Raw genomic sequence first — 20,604 nt, forward strand, 5'->3', positions numbered from 1 at the left:
ATACCCCCGTTTCATAATATAAGAGATTTTAGGTAGATGTGACACATCCTAATACAACGAATCTGGACAGACCGTTTGTCTAGATTCATTATACTAGAATGTGTTATATCTACTCAAAATCTCTTATATGATGGGACGTAGGGAGTAATTAATAGCTCTATATGGTTTAAGGAAACTAGGATGGTGGCCCGCGCGTATGCGCGGGCATATTTTTGAAAGGTAAGATTCTTGTTTGTTCAGAAATTTTGTCTCATAAATTTAGGGCAAACTAAAGTTTGGATGATATTATTTTATAATAAATTAAGGGTTCTATTTTTCTTAAGGTATCTTAGAAAACCATTCACAAACTTTTGATAGGAGATGGATTAAGTACTTACAACTTTTGAATCATGTTTTTATTCTCAAGTAAATAAAAAAATATTGCTAGTTAATTATCATACAGTCCATCTATATATACATACGTGTAGTATGGCCACAAATGAAAAATATGAGTGCATGATACTCAAAATTCTTTTGATTAAATCATCTCATAAAGATGCATGATATAGTAATAAAGGGAGGGAAGCATATGCATGGGAAAAAAAAGAAGAAAGAGAAAAATAAAAAAGGGAGGGGAGGCGTACGTACCCATGCATGTAGGTGCATACCTATGCTGAGGTGGGACCTCGTAGTATTTAGTTTGTTCTAAGATCAATTTAATCTAACGGTTTATAATATTGGACCTACCGATTTAAGTGAAAATCAAGTAACGGATACTTTGTTTTTTTCTTAGAATTTCTAATATTTGCCCTAATTTATTAGAGCACCACGTGGCAGCTTGAGAGCATTTTAAGGAATTTTAAATGACTAATTAGAATATTAACTGCGCAATATATATGTATGTGACGTATGGTAATATTTGTTCCAACTTCGTCCATGTTTATATACATGTAGAGAGAAATTAATTTTGTGGCTAGTAAGCCATTAGATGTCTAATTAATAGCAATTAATTTTAACACCTATTTATAATTGTTCAGAGTAACTCTTACATATTCATCTTACGACTTCGATGATTCGTTGATCACCAATTTACTGATCACCATGACTCGCATGAAAAAAATATGTAGTACTTAAGGTTTAGGATAGCTGAAATTGATGAATTATATAATTTATGTGATAGCTATTTGAGGGTATAAACGAATGAATTGACTTCTAAAAAGTTAGAATGTTGTTTAAAGAAGACACCATCTAGAAACTTGGAAAGCGTGCAAAAAAAAATCCAAAATATGGAATCAGGAAAAAAAGAGAGGGCCTTAAGCTCCTATTATCCCTTGTCGTACTAAGAGTTCTATTGATATTCGTCAATATTGTACTCACATTTATAACATAATGATTCATTTCAATAGTACAAAATCCAAATACGACATAACACAATACATTATAATTATTATGTAATCAACTCTCGGTTTCAACTTAAACAGAGCTAATTAGTGTTGAGAAAAACACAACCCATGGTGCTTAATTATTCTCTCGTTGCATCACCTTTAATTTTCTTTTCATGTTATTAACAAAATTAATCATCTTCATATATGATTTGATATGTGGCAAAGCGGTAGCGCTACAGCGGTTGTGATCACCTTAGATGTCTCAGACACTACGCTTTGTCACACATGCGAAAGGCCAAGGTGCAGACGTGCGCTGTGCAACAGGCAAAAAGAGAATTTCGGACGCTTTATTTATTAGCAAACAATAGATCCAATGATTATAATAATATGTCCACCAGTTCTAGTGTAAGTGTATATTAGTTAATATAGATTTTAAATTGTTAATATAATGGATACACAATATAATAGTGTAGACCTTATTTTGAAGCAGTGCATTACCTGAAAATAATAGACCAATGTAAAAAGTAGATCCGATAATTTATATAATAGGGCCATCAGTTTAAGTGCACGTATAAATTTGTTAATATAAATATTGTTTATTTGATAGGTACACGATATAATTGTGTAAAATTTATTTTAAAATAGTGCATTATTTGAAAATAATAGTACAAGGTAAAGAGTACACCGGTTTAAATTATATGATGGTAGATTCTTTGTTTGTAAAATTATTATTATTTAAAAAATATATCCATTATATATATATAAAAATTGAAAAAAGAAGAAAAAAGGAAAAAAAAGGGGAGGAAGCGTACGTACAGTACTTACGTATATTATCCACCTGCCAATGCGCTGGAGGAGGATAGGTGGGACCCATGGTATTTAGTTTGTTTTAAGATCAATTTTATCTAACGGTGTGTAATATTGGACCCCGCCAATTTAAGTGAAAATTAAGGGATAGATGTTTTGCTTTTTTCTTAGAATTTCTAGGATTTTCTCTATTTTATTAGAGTGCCACGTGGCGACTTGAGAGCGTTTGTAGGAAGTTTTATGGACTTTTAGTATATAATAGATAGATGAGTAACCTATCCAAATTTCTACACCTGGGCCTCCTCGTCCTTTTCTGATTGCTATGTGATACCGGTTCCCACTTGCTAAGTTGCCTTAACACCGCACTTTGCAATTTTTCTGATAGGAGAATCAAGAGTGACCGATCCTTTTCAGATTCTTTTGCAGGTACTTTTCAGTTCATCTTGTGTTTATGACGAAATGCTCTTTAATTCTTTTGAGCTCATGAATAAGTGTCTTAAGAGAAGAGCTCATGAACAAGAATAATTTAATTGTTACTAATACTAGTAACAAATTACTGCATATTTACTCTCTCTTTTGTTTTTACTTGTTAGTTTGGACATCAACATAGTCTACTTAATTATATTTATATATACAAAAGAATGCTGAAAACATACTTCCTCCGTCCCACAATAATTCAACTCCTGGATTCCCAATGCAAACTTAGTACAACCATGAAAATACCGAAATGCCCTCAACAACAACATTACACAGGATTGTACTGGGTTCTCTGCACTGTCCTCACTGAAAAAAAAAGGTTTAGCTGGGTTCTTTGCACCCATCGATTACACAGGTATCCAGCAAAAAAAATGAAGTTTTAAACCGAATATGCTAACAAAAATTAAGAACCTCTAGTCTGAAAAAAGAAATCGTCAAAAAAAAAATACTACTCCACAATCTGCAAGATGGTTTGCATCTATAATTTGTCAAAAAAATACTTCTCCACAATCTGCAAGGAGTATGAATTAATCTGCAAGAACTAGAAAGAAGAAAGAAAGGTGTTTGCATCCACCAAGGTGGCCTGTAGTCATGTGTGTATTTATCTAGATTGACCCTGCAAAAAGTCATCACCAAGATCCAAGAACTTAGTATAGTTAACAAGGTGAAATGGCAGAAATAAACACCAGAGAAGAAAGAGTGATGAAAAAAGAGTAGTAGAAAAGAGTACCTGGGTTCATTCTAATGGCAAAGCTTCTCGAACCACCTCAGCGCTGGGAGACACAAAATCGTTGGCTCCTTCATCAGATCCGCCATTGCAAAAGCTTGTGCATCAGGCTCCCTGCAACAGATCCACTGGCGCTGGAGACCATAGGCTTGCGCCTCCGCCGTCGTAGTCGAGCAGCACCTACACGTTGCGTTCGCCTTCTCCTGCATCACAATCGCAAGCCCCTACCTCTGCCGCCGTGCTGCTAGTGCCTCATCCGAGCCATCTCAATCCGCTGGGGCCGGCGCTGCCCCCGCCGACCTGTCGCATCCATGACATCACGGGAGGTCGCAGGGAGGGAGAGATGGATGGAGCGTGGAGGGAGGGGAAGCGACTCATCGCTGTCGAGGGATGGGCGAAGGTCGTGAGGAGAGGGAGGAGATGAGACCGGCGGTGGTGGTTTTTTTTAGCACGGCTGTGTGGTGGGTGAGAGGAGAGAGACGGGCAGGGATAAGGATCATTGAATATTTCTCGGGTGTTGCGCAGGAGTCGGTTTTTTCTGGGACAAATCCTCACCCCCAGAAATCGCTTCTTTCTGAGACGGAGGGAGTAAATAATTGAAGTACTTCTGACGACAAGTCTCTTGATGCTATTTTCATGTACTCCTTCCGTCCCATAATATAAGGGATTTTGAGTTTTTGCTTATACTCTTTGACTACTCGTCTTATTCAAAAAAATTTATGCAAATATAAAAAACAAAAAGTTGTGCTTAAAGTACTTTAAATAATAAGGGCAAAAAAAGTAAATAATAATTTCAATTTTTTTTGAATAAAACGAGTGGTCAAACAGTACTAATAAAAACTCAAAATCCCTTATATTATGAGACGGAAGGAGTAACAAACATTTATCTTTTACGAATGGGTAAATTGGAATCATGCCATTATAATTTTGCAAAGTTTGAGATCTATCGGTATCTCAATGACACGTAGGACCCACATGAGTCAATGACATGTGGGTCAGGATGATATATCTTAAATTTTGTAAAATTATAATGGCATGGTTCCAATTTTCCGTTACGAATTGATGTCAATGTTCTTGGAATGTTCACTACAGCAAGTACTAGCGCTGAAGCAGTACAGCATAACGACGACTATAAGACTATTTACCTGTTCATTACTCGTCGTAATGTCGTGGACTCGTGGTACGCCGCGTACGCTTCTGCACGCTGACCGCTCGCCATGGGCCATGGCAAATGTGAAGCCGTGAAGCATCGGCCCAGCAGAATCACCCGTACACAGGATCGATTACCAACGGCGCAGATGACCTGGAGGAGACCGGACGCGGCCGGATGCGGAAGTGTATTCCCCTTCGCACCGCACGGTCGCACGCACGCACCGCGAGCCGTTAGGGGTTCAAACTTCCGGCCCGCAACGGTAACTGTCGACGTTTGCGACCGCGGCCCCTTCTGGCATCTAGAACCCGAACCGGGGCACTCGCAACCCGACGGCGCCGTCAACTAACCATGGCACGACCGTCGCGTCCGCTACACGTTTCCGTTCGTCTCCAACTCGTATTGCTCCTCTTTTTTTTGTATTCCACCCCTCTATTTCCGTAAATCATACTATCCCATGTGTTACTGTACTACTATACGGTAGGGGAAATCTCGTTTTTTTCATGCATTTTGCATTGTACTAACAGCACAATTGTGAGAGTTCGTGCTGAACATGTCCAGGGTTCATCTTCCTAATGGAAATCGCGATTTTCATGAAAATAGACCGATTTTCATGGAAATAGAATATTTGGGGTTGGTTCCATAACAAAAACCATTCGATTTCATGGTTAAGTTTTTCAAACAATCAAACTAAAATTTAATTATTTTGATAACATTTTTCTCATTTTTGTCTTTTTTGTTAGTTTACCGGTAGTTTTCGTGAAAACTGGATATACTGCTCGTGCTAGAGAAAGTTTTCAGTCCGATAAAGGGATTATGAAGCCTGCCCTAAACACATGAAAAATGTAAAATTCAACTTTGATTTTTTTTGCAAGAATCCTTTTCCTTTTTTTTTTGGGGGGGGGGCAAGAATGCTTTTCTTTTGTATAGCACTGTACCGTATACAACACTGAATACAACAATGTAGGCCGAGTTTAGTTCCAAGCTTTTTTTTCAACTTCCAACTTTTCCATCACATCAAAACTTTCTTACACACATAAACTTTCAACTTTTCCATCACATCATTACAATTTCAACTAAACTTTCAATTTTAGCTTGAACTAAACACACCCGCAATATTAGAAATTTTTTCTCGCCTCTTTATCTAATAAGGACCAATCTGAGGGACCTATTCGGAAAAAAGAGATGGGTTAATAATTTATTCCTCTCGCTCGTCTTCCCCTTCCCCATCGCTTCAACGGGCGAGGTTTTTTGAAAGCATCATCCTCTCTCTCTCCTCCCCCATCGACTACCCCCGACACCCAACGGAAGCCGTAGAAGGAGAGAGAGGGGAAAAGCTTGCTCTTTTATACCCTCATCTAGGGTTCCGAGCCCACCGGCTCTCTCCCCCCTTGCTGGCTTCGCGCCATCTCTCCCGCCACCGCCTCCCCCCCTCCCCCCCTCCGCCTCCGATAGATTCGCGCTCGCCCTCCTGACCCACGGATTCGGTTCCCACGAAACCGCTCGATCTGGGGGATCTGCTAGATTCGTAAGGCGGCGTTTCGATCGATCTGTTCGGGGGTTTCTGCCGTGGGGAATTTTGATCTATAAAGTTAGTTTTTTGATTTTGTTTCTTTTTTGCTTTTTGGTGGCGGTTTCGCTGTGTTAGGTTTGTGGTGGTGGTGGTGGTGGTGAGGATGTGCTTGTGCCGTTAGATGGGGGCCATGGCGATGGTGGAGCAGGAGGGGTGCGTCGAGAACCGGCAGCCCCTGGCGGCGTCGAGCTCGTCAGTTTCCGACGGAAGCAGCTATGGCGGCGGCGGCGGCGGGCTCGCGCAGATGTCGCCGCCGGTGTCTAGCTCGGCGAATTCCATCTCCGGTCTTAGGTAAGGAAGTTCTTTGCCCGATTCCCCTCAGTTGGGATCCTATTATGGGAGGGATCTAGGAAGGTCCGTTGGTTAGTACCTAAGTTCGTGTGGTAGTTGAGAAAAATGGGGCCTTCGTGGATGGCTCCCCGATGGTTGTGTGGTTTTATCGCTGGCAATTTGCCCTGTCTGTGATTCCACGAGCGGTTGTTTGTGCGTTTGAGAAAAAATCTTGCCACGAGGAGTGCTACCTTGGCGGATATGTGGCACCGAGAGTGTTGTGGTGGCTGTTTGAGTGATAAATTTGGTGTTTTTTTGGTATCCATTTGATGAGATGCTTTTATATATTCAGACATGACTTTGAGTGTGTTATGATGGATATACTGATATGAAGGCGTTTTCCTTTTGGGATGGCTGTTGATGTTTTCATTTCTGTAATTAATTTGCTTGCCTTACTTTAAAGTGTGTATATTGATGTAATTTGGATAAAAATATGTTCACTTGGAACACTAAATTGGTCCGGTTACATGCAGCAGTAGTTGTTTAAACTGGAAATGTGTTTTTTATGCCATGACCCAAGGTTTTATTAGATTTAATATGCTTGGGCTACAGCATTGGAGATACCATTTACTTGTAACCTTGATGTGTATATTTTTTGTTCTGACTGCTGCGCTAAAATATGGTCCTGGTGCACTATAGAAATAGTTGTTTTAATGAATAAACAGTATTTTTTTGTTAGGCCCTGTCTGGAACGTTTACCCTTTGTGTAAGATTCCTGAGTTCAAAACAGGGCCTGAATAGTTGCAGTTACAACTAACCGCCATTTTTGTTTCCCACTTTTAATTTCTTGATGATGAATTGAATGGTGTTAGTAGGGTTAAGCAGTATTTTTTTCATGGAAATCTTTCTTGTTCATGAAAGGCTCCACACATGGGAAATTTACATTGTCGAACTATAGCCTTAATGTTCTTCCCTATGTAGGTCTCTCAACCAACAATTGCTGTTTTTTTGGGTCATCTTATGCTAGTGTATTTAGATATACCTTGTGCCTTCTCGGACCTAATATGCTATTGTGCCCTGAACAGAAAATCTTTCACTTTATTTTTGCTGATAATCTTTATCTTATGTTAGGCGGACAAGCGGGCCAATAAGGAGAGCAAAGGGTGGCTGGACACCAGAGGAGGTCAACACCTCACTCTCTATTGTACTTCATAAATACTCCATAAGTCCTATTAAATGCAATACATACCTACATTTGTTACACATATATGCTAGTTTGGTTTGTATATGTATTTTGACATATTCAGTGGTAATATCATACACTGGAAAAGTTCTTAGTTAATCTTTTTCCATTCCTGTTTTTCTAAGGTTCTTATTTTATCCGATTTTATTTCATATATGTTTTTATTGTTATTCATGGTCTGACCATTGATTTTTTGTTTGAATCAAATCTTCTATTTTCCTGCTTGAACGACATTTCCATGTTGATTCAGTTACACAATCACTGTTACTAATTGGTCTTAACTTATCGCAACAGGACGAGACATTGAGGAAGGCAGTTGAGGCTTATAAGGGTAGAAACTGGAAGAAAATAGGTCTGGCTCTCAATTCCACTGCACCAGTGTATAACTTGTGCAGTCAGTTATCCTTGAGATGATGCTATCATTTTATTGAAAACAACCTGTCAGGAGGATTGCAAATGCCTAATGGTTTGATTCCATTAATATCGGCCCATTTGCATATAAATATGCGTATACAAATATGATCTCAGCAAACTAATACATTTTTGCGTAGATTATATTTGTATAAATATATATAAGTATGCAACCTATAGTAATATTGGTGATCTTGTAGTTGGAATAGCTGTTTTTTTACCTTTTTATTGTTGTAGTACTTCATTATATCAGTTGCTCCACGTGTACTGGCATACAGCATGCCATATTATTTTTCCATATCTGTATGCCAAGTACATTGAGCTCATAGAATGTATCTGTATGCAGCCGAATGTTTTCCATACAGAACAGAGGTACAATGCTTGCATCGATGGCAAAAGGTTCTTAATCCTGAACTTATCAAAGGTCCTTGGACTCAAGAGGTTTGTCATGTAGCTGACTTTGCTTTGATGGTAAGCGTTGACATTATATCTTCTAATTGTTATATTAATGCCATGTTTTCTGCAGGAAGATGATCAAATTATTGATCTTGTAAAGAAGTATGGACCAACAAAATGGTCTGTCATAGCTAAGGCATTACCTGGCCGTATAGGGAAGCAATGTCGAGAGAGGTAATATTTTTATATCATGGCTGTATTGTTACCAGGATTCAGCTCACTGTTATTAATAAAACTTTTAAATTTCCAGTTATTTTTTTCAGATATGCATTTTTTTCCCTTTACATGAGACATTAGGAAACTTTTGTAATTGCAAGAAAGAACTTTAAATTTTAGGATGCTCATAGTTGCTACAAAAGCTCAGGATCCCGTCTATTATGAAATATGAATTAATTAAGGCCTTGTTCGGTTAATCCCTGTGATAGAGGGATTGGAGGGGATTTATTCCACACCTATTGTGGTGTGGAATTATTCCCCCTCAATCCCCTTCAATCCTCTTCAACTCTAAACCGAACAAGGCCTAAGAAATGCACTACTTACTGAAAGAACTGTGAAAATAATTGGCTAATAATTATGCTACAGTATCTCATAGCTGAATTCAAACTGTTGTCCGCATATAATTTACTTTCTTTATGGCTTCAATAGTATTTGTTATGAAAAAAGTGCTTAAGTTTGGCATGATACAATACATTATACGGAGCTAAGTATGAAGTCATACAATCTTAGGTGGCACAATCATCTAAATCCAGAAATAAGGAAAGATGCTTGGACTACTGAGGAGGAACAGGCACTCATAAATGCTCATCGGATTTATGGGAATAAATGGGCAGAGATAGCAAAAGTTCTTCCTGGAAGGTACGTTTATAAAGCTTACTTCCCTCGGAATTTTTTGCTTTCATTAGTTCATCGAGCTAGGTCAAAATCACGCTGCCCTCGATCTCTTAGCGCGCTGTTGCAATTTAGTTTGTTTGATTTTTGTTTCAAGTTCTACTTTCAACTGCTTATTACCTGTGCGATGGTCTTAAACTATTTAATATTGGTTGGTTCTTCGTAAATCAGAATTATGAGTTGTGTTATTATTTTGAAAAGACACACTTTACATCACCTTCACAGTGCTTCGTATGTTGCTTTTTCCAGGACTGATAATTCTATAAAGAATCATTGGAATAGTTCTCTCAGAAAGAAGCAAGATATGTACAATACCAGCAATAATATGGTAGTTCCGAAACTGCTTGTTCATGATAAGTTCAAGGATAAACCAAAGCTGATGGCTATGGAGGGTCATCTTGATTTGAACAAGGCACCCATTATCAATTCAAAAGACCAACCTGGAACAGCTCATCGGTCTAATTGCTCAGGGTTTCTATCTCGTTCCTCATTACCAACTGCTCAGCCACTTACTTCCCGTGAGGCATCTGTAGTTGATGGTTCCGCTGTCACTTTAGTGGCGCAAGCTCTGGAAAGTGATTCTGTCCGTGGTAAGGGCTTGGAAATTGATTCTGTTCATGAGAAAGGTCTTGAGGTTAACTCGGCACCTGATCATACCGGGAACTCTTGGACCATTCAACTAGAAGCTGCACCATCCAAAGGTGAAGCAGAATTATCTTTGAAGAATGAGGCACGCTCTCTTGGTCCACTTTGTTACCAGATCCCTAACATGGAAGATGTAGTCCCTGTGAGTTCCTCACTCTTTTCTGACCATCTTACTGGGAACCATACATCTGAACGTTGTGGGGATGATATATTGTCACCTGCTGGCTGCACTACTCCCCCTCCAACAAAGGGAAAATTAACAAGCCAGCTTAGTGTTGATTCAATTTTGAAGAGTGCTGCTAACAGTTTTCCAGGTACTCCTTCAATATTAAAAAGAAGAAAACGGGATAAATCAACACCTGTTTCAGCTAGTGAGATGAAGATCAGTGGATCAAATACTGATAGATTTTACACTCCCATGGGGATGGAACCTGCTACAGCTACACCAGAGTCATTCAAAACTACATCTTTTTTGTCATTGGGTTCTCTTGATGGTTCTGTAAAGAGCTTTGATGTTTCACCACAATACCGGGCAAGGTCAAAAAGAATGGCTCTCACGAAAACAGTTGAGAAACAACTGGATTTTTCATCAGATGGATTAGATACTTGTGGTTCTGAGATTCTGAACTCTTCCTGCAATAATTCCCAAAGCACACTTTCTATTACCGAAGCCCCAAAACTGAAAGAAAAGGAACATGCTGTTCAATTGGAAAATTTAACCAAGAACTTTGCGCATACAACCAATTTGGATGTAACCTAATCTTGGAAAATGCAGGTATGCTGTTACAAAAATCTTGAAAACCCCTGCTTTACAATTGAGATGCATTATACTTTTCATAGCCAGTCTACAAATTCTACCTGGTTTATCTGATCCATGTTGGTAGTTGGGTCCTTTTATTAATTGATTTGAACATGGAAGAAGTGTGCATAATTGTTTTACCATTGCCTTGTAGGAACTGACATCAATCTGATGAAGTAGGACAGATGAGCTGAAGTGTCTTTCTGAGCTGATGAGCTTTTTCTCAAAGTATCACGATTAAACCACAACAAGATCAAACAAAACCGGTGGAGAAGAATTCCAGAATTGAAGCTTTGTACTGAGTACAGAAGGTCCACCAATCATTCTCCCATCTCTTCTAACCAAGGTGTACAAAAGATGAGCGACACTCTGTAGAAGAATACATTGCTCGCTGCACTTTGTGAATTTACAGTTAGAAAATTCAGATTGTAGAAGCCACAGGTGTGTACAAAACAACAACGAAAAAAAATTATAGTGTTAGAACGTCATTATAGCTGAATAAGAGTATTCCTCATTGGATTGTCAGATTTATTTTGTCTTGTGCTTTCCCTTTGTCGCGAAACAGCCAGGGTCTGCTCTGTGTAACAATAATAAAACCCGTTTTTGCAAAATCATTGCCAGAGATAGTCAAGAAACCATTTTGACAGCAGCTCAGGTTTCGTTTGTTGGTTGTTGACAATTCCTTAAATTCTTTAGCATCTTCTGTACTCGCTGAAGCTCTGTTAGAACAACGTTGCAGAGGCTAATCATATGCTTGTGTTCGTTCTTACTTGATGCTAGTTGTATGATATGATTCAGCTGTATTACTGGCCCTGTTTGGGTGAGCTTAATTTAGAGAAACTGGAATATGTTTCTAGATTCTAATTCTATATCTATAGTAACTATACATATCAGAATATGTATGAAAAATTAGACTATGTAAGAAGGGTGTGTTTAGTTCACACTAAAATTGGAAGTTTGGTTAAAATTGGAACGATGTGATGGAAAAATTGGAAGTTTGTGTGTGTAAGAAAGCTTTGATGTGATGAAAAAGTTGAAAGTTTGAAGAAAAATTTTGGAACTAAACTCGGCCGAAGTTTTTTGTTTAGAGCATCACCAATGTATATGGCAAAGTGATCTATATAGATGGGACTCACATAAATAGTTTATCCCTATGGCAATGTCCACAATGTATAGATACAAGGTATCATTAGGAGAAGGAGAAGAGAGAGGAGTAGAGATAGATAATATAATTTATTCCATATGGGTAGTCTATATGTATATGGGTATCTTTTGCTATTTTTTCTATATGGACTAGTTGTACCATGGTAATAGATGGCTGAATGAAATATTCTTGTTTATGGACTACTTTTACATTATATTGTGGATGCCCTTAGGAAAAGCTAAACCCCTATCGGCGCCTTTCTATGCCTCTCTATCACCTTTTGGTCATTCGGTTCATCGCGGATCGACGAGAAACCAGGTTGGCCCGAATCAATCGGCGCCGGCGGCCTCCGCGGTTTCCGCCTTCGGGTAGGCGCCCGCGGCATCAACAAAGCACAGAGCCGAAACCGAAGCCTTTTCTTTCTTCCGCCCCAAGAAGCTGTGCCACGTGTTTCCTCCTTCCCCTCCTCGATTTAACCGCCCCATCTCGAGTCCCCCCATCACAGCTTCCACTCCACGAAAACCCTCTGCCTCCTTCGCTCGCTGCACCCTCGTCTCGGCGATCCATCCATGGCTGCCAGGAAGTTCTTCGTCGGCGGCAACTGGAAATGCGTAAGTATTCCCCCCAGCACTAGTCGTCTCACAATCCAGATTCCGGATGAGCCGGAGACGCTGCTGATGAGTGATGAGGCTTGGGTTTGATCGATGCGCTGCGCTGTTGCTGCGTGCAGAATGGGACAGGGGAGGACGTGAAGAAGATCGTCACCGTCCTCAACGAGGCCGAGGTGCCCTCCGAGGACGTCGTCGGTGAGCCGTCGTCCCCTCCCGAGGGCGTTGTTTGGAGTTGGATCTATTCATGAATCGATCTGGTGCTGATCTGTGGGTTTGTTTATTTATTTTAATTTTTTTTGGGTGCAGAGGTGGTGGTGAGCCCGCCGTTCGTGTTCCTGCCGCAGGTGAAGGGTTTGCTCCGGCCGGACTTCTCCGTCGCCGCGCAGAATTGCTGGGTGCGCAAGGGCGGCGCCTTCACTGGCGAGATCAGGTGAGCGTCCTCCCCCACTCCCCTGCTCTGTTTCCCTTCCCCTTTTGTTTTGAGAGAGATGATTAGTGATTTATTTGGCATTGGGTAAACAACTCGGCCTTACAGCGCAATCTGAGTGTTTATCACGAGAGCGTCGATTTTAGTACGGATTGTTCGAACCGCGAGTATTGTTAGTCGATTATAAGCAGCTCTAGTTCCACGAAATCTGACTTGATTATAGGCATGAATGGATTTGTGGGACAGCTGAATAATGAGGCATGAGTATGCTGCTGCTGCTCTATTGTGGTTATCGGTGATGTTCTGCAGACTGCAGTGCTATTATATTAAGGGGTGAATGACAGCAGAATGTGGAATGCTTTAAGAGCAATCCTTTGCCAATTCACTGACGTATGCTTCATATTTGCAGTGCCGAGATGTTGGTGAACCTGCAGGTGCCTTGGGTGATTCTGGGACACTCTGAGCGGAGAGCGCTGATGGGCGAATCAAGTGATGTGAGTTCTTTCTACATTGTCTAGAAACATAGGATTTTTTTTCATGTCAGCTTTATAGCAACTAGAATGCGGGCAGCTACTGGTTTAGCAAGGCCAGGAACTTGCCAAGAATATCTAGACAATGGTCCTATTTTAAGGTCAATCTGCACCGTCCCTAAGCTAGCATAAAAGACTGTTGAATTACTCTGTTGAGTTTTAGCCAAGTTAGACCTATAAATTGGGTTATTTCATCAAGCTGCTGGAAATTCTGTTTGAAGCTCATGGGATTTTGATTTACTATGTTGTTACTAACAGTTCTTTTCACCATTCATGACAGTTTGTTGCTGACAAAATTGCGTACGCACTTTCCCAAGGTATCAAGGTAATTGCTTGCATTGGTGAGACCCTTGAACAGAGAGAAGCAGGAACAACGATGGAAGTTGTTGCAGCGCAAACTAAAGCTATTGCAGGTAATTTCACTTGCTATTCTTCAAGTTAATTTCTTATAAAGTTGGAACTTCACCCCTAATGTTGGAACAACTGAATAAGTGCTTCCTTCCTTCCTTATGAAGTACCTTGTGCTGTTGATAAATCCAGTTCTTCCACCTTGAAAGCTGTTAAACAGGAATGCTAGTTTATATTTGCAGAATAGAATACTGTGATTGCTTTTACCCTGCTAAATATCCAAAAGGTATCTGTAGCTTGTGTACAGGTTTATGATGATAACGGTGTGGTCAAATTATTAAATGATCTATCATTTGAACTAGGAATTATGTCATACAAGAAACACATACTTTACTACTATGAACCTTTTAGTTATTGAAGAAAACACATCCTGTTTTGATTAGTCACATCCATTTTCGTTTCATTTGTTCTTTATGGCTTTTGTGGTCCATTGTACTGTGCTGACATAGAAGTCTTCTCATTTCTCCACCCCTAACTTTTTGTCTTTTTTACTCGTCATATTTTTCAGAGAAGATATCCGATTGGACCAATGTTGTTTTGGCATATGAACCAGTTTGGGCCATTGGAACCGGCAAGGTTGCAACCCCTGCTCAGGCTCAGGAGGTATTCCTTCTAACATAGAGCAATTACATCACGATTAGCATGTTCCCTTCACATTTATCTGCCTCCATAAACCAATATGGGTTTTTTCCTATATCTAATGTCTTTCTTGACCGATGCCTGGTACCTGATTCTGCAATTCTGTTCATTCGAATTATTTGAAATATGCATGACATTAGGTTCATGATGGTCTGAGAAAGTGGCTTGTGACTAATGTTAGTCCTGCAGTTGCTGAATCAACCAGGATTATTTACGGAGGTATACCTTTATAACTATAGGACTATGAATTGAAATGTAACCAAGATTTTGTTTAGTAGTGATGCCAATTGCTAATGTACAAAACTCTCCCCACTCCCCTACGATTAACCTGATCCCTTGTCTTCGCATATTTGTCTTCTACAGGCTCCGTAAATGGAGCAAACTGCAAAGAACTTGCTGCTAAACCTGATGTTGATGGATTCCTTGTTGGAGGAGCTTCATTGAAGGTCATATTCCTATTCCTTTATTATCCTCTCCATGATATTGATAGTAGCATGTAGAACATAAGCCTAGTTAAACAAAACACCATTTGACCAGTACAATCCTTGTGCGGTTGTGCCTAGTAGCATGCCAAATATTTGAATTTAACTCTATACATTCTCACATAACATTTCAGGCTTACCGTTGTGTATATTACTGATGATTACTTTTTTTTTCTGCAGCCTGAATTTGTGGACATCATCAAGTCTGCTACCGTCAAGTCTTCTGCTTAGTGTTCTGGGTTGCAACCAGATGATCGTAGGAGTTAATGCTGCCAATTTTAAGTTATGACATGTTTGACCAGCTTGCTTTGTTATATCTCGAAGTCAGTGAACTCCATATCGTTCCATAGAGCATGCAGCCACCTGTGGTTGCTTTTTTTCTTTTTGACTTTTTCTCCCGAGAGGATCAGATGAACTGAAAGTGCCGTTAATGTCTGTATTATCAGAAGTTTGTTGATGGCTTGATGCTATAATAGTTGAACCTGATACTTCCTGAGTGAAGTACTGTCCTTTGCATGTTTGATTGATGATTACTTGTTTTCGTAGTCAAACGGGCTATCATGAAGGATATACTACATGTTTGTTAAGTTTGTTACTTCGTGATTTAAGCAATTGTTGACTAATGCAGAATAATAACCGGGTCATTCGCTTGTTACTCTATTACATTGTCATGTAAACTAGTTAGTGACTGAATCCATCTGTGACGTACTGTCCTCCCTCTTCCTTTCTTGAATGTACACTCCCTTAAAAGCGTTTTCTGGGAAGTAGTTATCTAGTGCACATTATCATCCAGAAGACCAATTTTAAACATATAATTACATATTGCAACAGTTGCAGTTATAACAGATTTTTTTTCTCTATATAATTGTCAACAACCATAACCAGACGAAGTGTACATTACAGATTTTGTACTCACCAGATAAAATAAACGGTATACTAGTACTTATAAAATATCATTTCAAAGTTACAATAAAATGTAATATGCGAACATCCATACTGATTCCTGCAGATCAGAGGATGTGTATTCTGAATAGATCCTTTACTGCCAGTGCCCCCTTGCATTGTTCCAATTCTTTAAGAGAAAATCGAGCATGATCCGGCATAAGTTGAACACCTTTGTGCTACGGCGTTTGTCAATCACAGAAGCCGTACAAGCTGCGGCAATGGCCCCCGGCTGGCCACTCGACGACGACGAGTTTAACGTCACTGGTGAGTGGTCCACTGAGGACGCCTAAGCGGCGAACCCAGAAAAATTTATGTTGGGCGTAATATGAAGGGCTAATGAATTAATTTGGCAACGGACTAGCTGACATTGTAATATCCAAAAACACCGCCGCTGCTTAGCGCCTCAAACATCAAATAATGGGGTGTTTCGTTTGTGCAGGGCACGGACTGCAGTCTGCAGCTAGCTTAATGCTGATAAATATGACTACACTGATGAGTCGCTGATCCCAGGAAATTTCACATTTCTTGGGGTATGCCGGTGCCCTCCCGGCACCACCCCTGGGTCCGGCCTTGGAGGACGGGCGAGTTGCCGGCGGCAGCCGGCAGGCCGGCAGCAGCGTAGGGTGTAACGCCGGCTCGTTCCTACTTCCTCCGTTTCACAATGTAAGTCATTCTAGCATTTCCCACATACATATTGATGTTAATATATATATAGATCCATTAACATCATAATGCTAGAATGACTTACATTGTGAAACGAAGGGAGTAGAAGGCAACATGTCAAGAAGGCAGGAAGGCAATCGAGGGCGGCGCGGAGGACATCGCTGAGGCAGAGGCGCAGAAGAGCACGCCGTCCGGGGATGCTCGTCGGTGAGGTCAGGGGCTCAGGGCGGCCATCATTGGCAGCGATCCAAGCAGGGTCCTTTTTACAAAATGTCAGGGCCTATTCGAAAATGTGTTGGGCACGGATGCGTCAAACGTGGGTGGTCCCTGGCCGTTGGATCCCTGTCAACGCCGGCTCACCCTTCGTCCTCGCCGTTGCAGGGGACGACCGACGACGGTGATCGCATGGATGTCGGTGCCGGGAGCTCATCAGCAACGAGGTCGTGCGCGAGATAATCCTCGCTAGGATTTCCCGTCGCTGAGCGTGAGAAGCATCGTGGACTAATCCGCAGGTGCAGGGCGAGCAAAACCAATAAGAATTTTCTTTCTAGTTGTCCTCGATTAAGCCAAATTAGGAACCAATCTTCTCGTCACGCTACAGAGTTCAACTAATTCACCTTGAAAAGTTGATGGTCACAAACTCACTAGATCTTCTGCTCACTTTCTGTTTTTCTTCGGTTTGTAGTTTCGGTATTGCTGTCCAATTAATTCAGTTGCTCTATGTTTTCGGCAATTAGAATTTCGGAATCTATGCTAGATTTGTCGAGCTCAGTTCCTCAGGATCTTGACATGTGAATTCTCTGTCTGCTTTCATTTTTCTCTGTCTGAGGATTTCAACTTTTGGATTACTGCGACACTGATCCATGCTTTGTTCTTTAATTAGTTATGTGTTGCGCGAGCTATCGACTTCAAAATAATATGCTTTTTTTTTTTTTGTGATCGACTGATCGCCATATACCTGTACGTAATGTGAGACGAAACCAGTATTCAATTTTGCAGCTGACGTTGTGATGTTGATGCCTGATGGTGCTCTACTGCTCTGTTTCCTGCGTTCCCGAAAAATACTGCTCTGTTAATCTGTTTCCAGCGTAAATTAAAACAAACGGCCAATGATATTCGTTTTTAATTTTTTGGCCGAGTCATCAGAGACTCACAGTATGTCAACAACTGATGTCAGTACACCCGTTCTTTGTTATTATGACACATCACTGTCATGAAAACCACCTGATAGGTTAACAATCAGAACCAAGCAGCTTCTGATTCTGAGACCCATTCTTCAGAAATCTGGAAATTCTACCGATATCTATCTGCCTGACTATCTCTATCTCGATCTCGTCCAGGATTGTTCTTGCGAACTAATGGTTGTACGCAAATTCGTCTCCCTACTGCAGTCTCAGTCCAAGTTTCCTCTTTGATGATTCTTCGAACTTATCGCGTAGATTGGGACTCGCGCATTTAGCCGAGGAAACACGCTTAGCAGCAAGACTCGATCAGCTCCGATCCTCACGTTGAAGCGATGAAAAAAAATCACCTCGAATTCGATCCAGGCGGCGAGACGAGACCAAATCACGTACAAGTCGTCGTCGAACAGACCTGGTTGTTTAAACTACTAATTCTAAACTGCAGAGGGTCAGAGAGAAAGATCGTACGAAACTTGTACTGCTAATCATGCAATAAGCATGTGTTAATGCCAGGACGATTCACTGGGGAAGGAATCACACCGTGGGCATGCTGTTGACTAGCGGAATAATACCACTGATTTAAGTAGGGTCATATATTGATATATAGCATAACTGCTAACTGCCAGTTGCTAGTGCCTCTTCGGCTCTTCCAGCTGGGAGTCGAAACAAACAAAAGAGCCGTCGTTAAGCACGTCCAAGTAATTAAATTAGTACGTAGTAGTAATCCCTAAGCTAAAAATATGGCCAGTTGTAGCTGACAGCTAGGAGTAAGAGATGGGCAAGTAGAGAGTATAGAGAGGAAGGAGAGAGGAAGCAATATGGGAGAACAGTAGTGAAGCCTCGAACCGGCTCGGTTCAGTCCAACTCAACCACGTAGAAACGTGCGGGTTTACACGGTGGCGACCGCTTCAAATGTGCGGGAGCTTTGACTGGTCCCCAGCCGGTTCGCCTATAAACGCGCGCACGCTCGAGCCAGCTACCACGGCATCTGCTTGAGTTGGAGCAACACACCAAGAAGGCCAGAGAGATTCAGAGAACTACACCGAGAAGGCGAGATTGTTTGCGTGGTTGGTAATTTGGCCGGCCTTGATCGATCGAGCGGAGAAGAGAAGAGAAAGATGGCGGGGAGCGGTGTCCTGGAGGTGCATCTCGTCGACGCCAAGGGCCTCACCGGCAACGACTTCCTAGGTGAGATAGGTGCGTCCTACCTCGATCCGCGGCCGAGCGCCGTTAGAAGAAGACGAGGCCGATCGAGCTCGATCTCATCCGCGTTCTTGTCCTGTGCAGGCAAGATAGACCCGTACGTGGTGGTGCAGTACCGGAGCCAGGAGCGCAAGAGCAGCGTCGCCAGAGGTCAGCTAATACTGCTCCGTGCAGATTACTGCAAACTTCTTGGTTTTTCGTTTCAGAATTCGGATTATTGTTAGACGAGGCATTGACGAACGTTCTGGGCTCTGACCTGAAAATGCAGATCAAGGGAAGAACCCGAGCTGGAACGAGGTGTTCAAGTTCCAGATCAACTCCACGGCGGCGACCGGGCAGCACAAGCTCTTTCTGCGGCTCATGGACCACGACACCTTCTCACGGGACGACTTCCTCGGCGAAGCAACGTGAGTGCCATTATATGCTCTCACCAAAACAAAAAGCCAACAATCATGGCAGCTAGCTTAGTCATAGCAAACGCTAAACACTAGAGTAATTTTCCAGTTCTTAAAAGGAGATATTAAGGAGGTACCAAATTTACACTAAAATTTTTGGAATTTCTCGAGGACTATAAAATTTCTCTGAACACTACTATAATCTCAACGTGCTGACCACATAGTTAGGCAAATGAAAACAAGCAGAAAACTTTATATACCTTTTGAACATCCTGCACAAATCTGAATCTTGATTTTTGTTGTAATGCAGGATCAACGTGACTGACCTGATCAGCTTAGGCATGGAGCACGGCACATGGGAGATGAGCGAATCCAAGCACCGGGTCGTCCTCGCGGACAAAACATACCACGGCGAGATCAGAGTCAGCCTCACGTTCACGGCTTCTGCAAAGGTAAACAAATCACCAGACGCACGACTGAATTATTGATTATTCATGTTACGCCCCGTTGACCTCCATTGGTCTCTCCTGATTGGCTGGGATCTGAATGTGATTCGATGTTGATGTCCAATGACAGGCTCAAGACCACGCAGAACAGGTTGGAGGATGGGTGCACAGCTTTCGTCAGTAGAAAGATTGTGAACTTCAAGTCTATAATCAGTTGGGGCCTGTGGGAGGTTTAGATAAGTATACTATAGTACTAGCAAGGTAGGATTTTGTGAGTAACAACGGCATCTAATGCCCAAGATTGATGTGGTTCGAAGTGTATGTATGCTGCCTTTTTTTTTTCTATACTAGATGTATATTCAGAACATTGTAGAGTCATGAACCTGTTAATGGATGTGAATTATGATACTACTTCAACCTCTCTTTCGCCTTTGTGTAGCGATACATACGGTCAGACTTCACCATCTCTAACCTCCAATATATTAATTAGAATGTATGTATAATTCAAGTGTGATGATAACGAGTTGATTTTTCATCAAAACCACTTATGTATCATTATATTCTTTACAATTTTTTATTACCACATTATTAGGACGTCTGTGTGTATAAGAAATCATCTATTTAGAAACCTAGGGAGCAGGCTTACACCGGGAAGTATCTACTGAGAAGTACCAATTAGGTCAAACCGTGAAAACCATCACATATCAGAGTATCGAGATG

At 41.1% G+C, this 20,604-nt stretch overlaps 2 protein-coding genes and 1 long non-coding RNA gene across 4 annotated transcripts; 2 read left to right on the forward strand and 1 right to left on the reverse strand.

Moving 5' to 3' along the window:
* Positions 1 to 2,859: 2,859 nt before the first annotated feature.
* Positions 2,860 to 3,751, reverse strand: LOC127760668 (uncharacterized). The gene is made up of 2 exons (XR_008015118.1): positions 3,379 to 3,751; positions 2,860 to 3,264 (listed from the first exon to the last, which is right to left on the reverse strand). It is a non-coding gene; the product is annotated as an uncharacterized LOC127760668 (long non-coding RNA).
* A 2,033-nt stretch (positions 3,752 to 5,784) lies between these two features.
* On the forward strand, positions 5,785 to 11,459 carry LOC127772721 (transcription factor MYB3R-2). Of its 2 annotated transcripts, XM_052298680.1 has the most exons (9): positions 5,785 to 6,053; positions 6,174 to 6,389; positions 7,500 to 7,551; positions 7,906 to 7,963; positions 8,369 to 8,463; positions 8,549 to 8,652; positions 9,205 to 9,333; positions 9,616 to 10,786; positions 10,965 to 11,459. In XM_052298680.1, exons 2-8 carry the CDS (start codon positions 6,220 to 6,222, stop codon positions 10,769 to 10,771), a joined length of 1,764 nt encoding a protein of 587 aa, XP_052154640.1. In that variant the 5' UTR covers positions 5,785 to 6,053; positions 6,174 to 6,219; the 3' UTR covers positions 10,772 to 10,786; positions 10,965 to 11,459. The 2 variants fall into 2 exon arrangements, with proteins under 2 accessions (XP_052154640.1, XP_052154647.1); XM_052298687.1 differs by lacking the exon at positions 5,785 to 6,053 and having other exon boundaries at positions 6,079 to 6,389.
* Positions 11,460 to 12,385: 926 nt separating this feature from the next.
* Positions 12,386 to 20,303, forward strand: LOC127756801 (triosephosphate isomerase, cytosolic-like). Its single transcript, XM_052282212.1, has 14 exons — positions 12,386 to 12,565; positions 12,685 to 12,760; positions 12,872 to 12,995; positions 13,402 to 13,486; positions 13,803 to 13,935; positions 14,439 to 14,533; positions 14,710 to 14,788; positions 14,933 to 15,015; positions 15,232 to 15,281; positions 18,775 to 19,037; positions 19,128 to 19,193; positions 19,312 to 19,450; positions 19,749 to 19,890; positions 20,015 to 20,303. The coding sequence occupies exons 1-14, from the start codon at positions 12,524 to 12,526 to the stop codon at positions 20,066 to 20,068; spliced, it is 1,431 nt and encodes a 476-aa protein (XP_052138172.1). The 5' UTR covers positions 12,386 to 12,523; the 3' UTR covers positions 20,069 to 20,303.
* The last annotated feature ends 301 nt before the right edge of the window (positions 20,304 to 20,604 follow it).

The sequence above is a fragment of the Oryza glaberrima genome, chromosome 1 (genome assembly GCF_000147395.1).
Source record: "Oryza glaberrima chromosome 1, OglaRS2, whole genome shotgun sequence".
NCBI lineage: Eukaryota > Viridiplantae > Streptophyta > Magnoliopsida > Poales > Poaceae > Oryza > Oryza glaberrima.